The sequence below is a fragment of the Malus sylvestris genome, chromosome 4 (genome assembly GCF_916048215.2).
Source record: "Malus sylvestris chromosome 4, drMalSylv7.2, whole genome shotgun sequence".
Taxonomy (NCBI): Eukaryota; Viridiplantae; Streptophyta; class Magnoliopsida; order Rosales; family Rosaceae; genus Malus; species Malus sylvestris.
In genome coordinates, this window is record NC_062263.1 from 16,397,752 (window position 1) to 16,400,528 (window position 2,777).

Consider the following 2,777-nt stretch of genomic DNA (forward strand, 5'->3'; position numbering starts at 1 on the left):
GGAGATGATCCAAGAGAAGAATCGGTCACTTCTGATAGGTACTTTTCTTTCAACCTGATTTTGTTTCCCTTCTGAAGACTTTCTATCCTCACTTTTGTTTGACCTTGCAGCCCCAATGGATGTTGAAGTTCTCCATGGGGCGGCCGCAGAGGCTGAAAGATGAGAAGCTTTGGAAGGTGTGGATGTCTCAGAATCCTGTGAGGATTCAGGAGCTGAAGAAACACCCGAGGCAATTATTAAAGCACCCAAGCGAAAGAAAGCGGCTGTGATTAAGGCTTCAGATCCTGATCCTGCACTTCTACCCAAAACCACACGACCAACTCTTACTAGAAAGAGTAAGAGAGCAAAAACTATTGCCTCTCCTAAGTCATCAGGCCCATCTGCTCCAGTCCCTGAGGCAAGCAGAAAGAAGCAACAATCTTCTAGTAAGTTTCTGCTTTCCTTTATCAAACTGCTACCTTTCTCCTCTATCTAACTGTTTCTTGTTTTCTTTGAAAAACAGGAACTCAAGCATCTAAAAGACCAATCATTGCTTCTAAGGAGGAACCATTAAGAGCTGCCATGCTCAAAAAGGCTGAAGAACTGCAAAGTACCGTCCTCAAAGAACTCGAGGTATGATTTATATTTTTTATTTGCACATCCCTTCTTGCTTTCACAGAACTAAAAATCTGTTTACTTTGAATCAGGACGCAAGAAAAGAAAAGCTTTTTCCGCCCGAGGCCTCTCCACAACTTGCCCGAGAGACAAGTTTCTCTTCTTCCCAAGTTAACCCTTCAGAGGTGCTTTCTCTTCATTTCTAACTCTTGGATAACTCTCCAATTTCTAGACCTAATGCCTGAATCTTTTCTCTTCTTCTATTTGTATTTAGGCTGGGGCATCTGCCTCCTTGCCTAGTTATGGCCCTCTTCTGAAGTCTGTGGTTTCTTCTACTGCTCTGGATGCAACTCCTTCCTCTCAATTTGATCCATCTACAGGAGTTATGTTGCACTTCGTGGATGAGGACAGTAACTTGGTGAGCCATTATTTTCACATTGAAATCCCGTATATTGCTTTCAAATTAACTCCCGCTCATGTTTTCTGCAGCCTTCTCCGATATATGAGCCACCTCCTCCCTTAGTGGTATCAGATAATGAACCCATAGTTCCCGAGATTCCTGTAGCCTCAGAGGTAGCAATCTCGTGGGTATCTGTTTGCCCGACAGTTGATATTGATGAACCTCCTTCTCCTCCTCAATACCAAACTCAGGTATAGGAATATTTTCTTCTTGTTTTCCTCTTACGATTTATTTACTAACAATTACTGCTGTCTCTGGATATCTCTAGGGCACTGGTACAGGTTCAGGTGCAGCCCTATCCTCTCTTGCTGGTGGTAAAGAATCTTCCCGCCAACAAGGAATTAGTACTCTTCCTAGTGAAACCCCAGGGCTGAGTCAGGTACATTTCTTCTCTCCAAAGCCTCTTTTTGCCCCCAACTGTATTTAGATTGTCTTGACCTGGTCTTTTGGTTTTTTGCAGCAAGTTCCAAAAGAAACTTCTCCCCCTCATTTGGTCCGTAAATCAAAACGCTCCCGTCTTCATTTATCTTCTGGAGGTACTGAGATTCCCTCTTCTGGAATTGAGAAGATCAGGCAGACAGAGATTGCCCCCCCAGTTGGCATTACTCCATTAGAGGGAGCTGCAGTGCAGGATCCTCCTCCTTTTGCATCCCCAAACCCTGCTAAGTTGCCCAGACTTTTTGAAGCACTTGGGCGGCTTGAGACAAGGTTGAGATCCTCAAGACAAACTTCAGCGACCTCCAGTTCTTCGGAGCAACAACATGTCTTCCAAGAATGGGCGAGGAAGGACTTCACTGCATTATTCAGCCTCAAGGCTCTTTGTGATTTAGAAAAGGTCACAACTGAGTCTTTCAAAACTGGTCGACTATCAAAGCCTCAGCATGATTCCTTTCTCTCTTTCTTTGAGAATTTGAGGGCTCTTAGGGAGCAATACCAGAGAGCTGATAGACAAGCTAATCGGGCAAGATGCTTTATGGAGAAATAATCAAGCGTCTCCGCTCAAGTTGATCGGTTGGTGGACGAAAGCTTGCGGACAAAAGAAAGGGTTAAAGTTGTTACTTCTGAAATTCAAAAGCTGGAGGAACAACTGGTTGCTCTTAAAGCTGAACAAGCAACTCGTCTGGATACCCTTGAAAACCAAATTGAGGGAGTAGAGAAGTCAAACTCGGAGTTAGAGCATACTAGGTCCGAACTTGTAAATAGCCATACTGTTTTGGCCGAACCTAGTAGGATATTTGATATTATGCAGACATACCATTCTCGAATAGTGACCCTGAGTGAAGATGTCAATTTTTTAGAATAGGATGATTTGTAACCCCTTTCTTATTGGAATGAACATGTGTTTTGTCCTCTGCTCTGCTCTTGGTACTGTTTTGAATTGACTTCGAGCAACTCTTTGCCCCCTTGTTTACTTTCCTCTTTCTTCTACTTCCCTCGATAGCACCAATCTTAGGACCTGATCTTGGTCCCTTGGTCCCTTTCATGGCACTTTTATTCATGCAGAGGTGTTGGGACAACCTGGGCCCTTTTCTTTTTCTGCAGTACCAAATAGTGACCCTGGCTCTTCTAAAATGAGGTTGATCATATTGATAGGAGCCTCAGGGAAAGGGTTAGTATCCACCATCATACTGGCTTGGGGCGAGTCAAGTAACAGTTTTCCCTTCACTATAAGATCTTGTATCCAATCTCTAAACTAGACACAATTAACTATGGAATGATTGAA

The 2,777-nt window shown here is 43.5% G+C and overlaps 1 protein-coding gene across 1 annotated transcript; it reads left to right on the forward strand.

Annotated features, from left to right (window-relative positions):
* The first annotated feature begins 561 nt into the window (after positions 1-561).
* On the forward strand, positions 562-2,039 carry LOC126618149 (uncharacterized). Its single transcript, XM_050286240.1, has 6 exons — positions 562-612; positions 687-779; positions 869-1,012; positions 1,084-1,245; positions 1,323-1,433; positions 1,515-2,039. Exons 1-6 carry the CDS (start codon positions 562-564, stop codon positions 2,037-2,039), a joined length of 1,086 nt encoding a protein of 361 aa, XP_050142197.1.
* The last annotated feature ends 738 nt before the right edge of the window (positions 2,040-2,777 follow it).

Excerpts from the sequence above, each read along its gene's own strand:
- LOC126618149 (XM_050286240.1), top strand. The coding sequence starts at position 562 with ATGCTCAAAAAGGCTGAAGAACTGCAAAGTACCGTCCTCAAAGAACTC. Across the intron at positions 780-868 it reads CCCAAGTTAACCCTTCAGAG|GCTGGGGCATCTGCCTCCTT; the intron begins GTGCTTTCTCTT and ends ATTTGTATTTAG. Across the intron at positions 1,013-1,083 it reads TGGATGAGGACAGTAACTTG|CCTTCTCCGATATATGAGCC; the intron begins GTGAGCCATTAT and ends TGTTTTCTGCAG.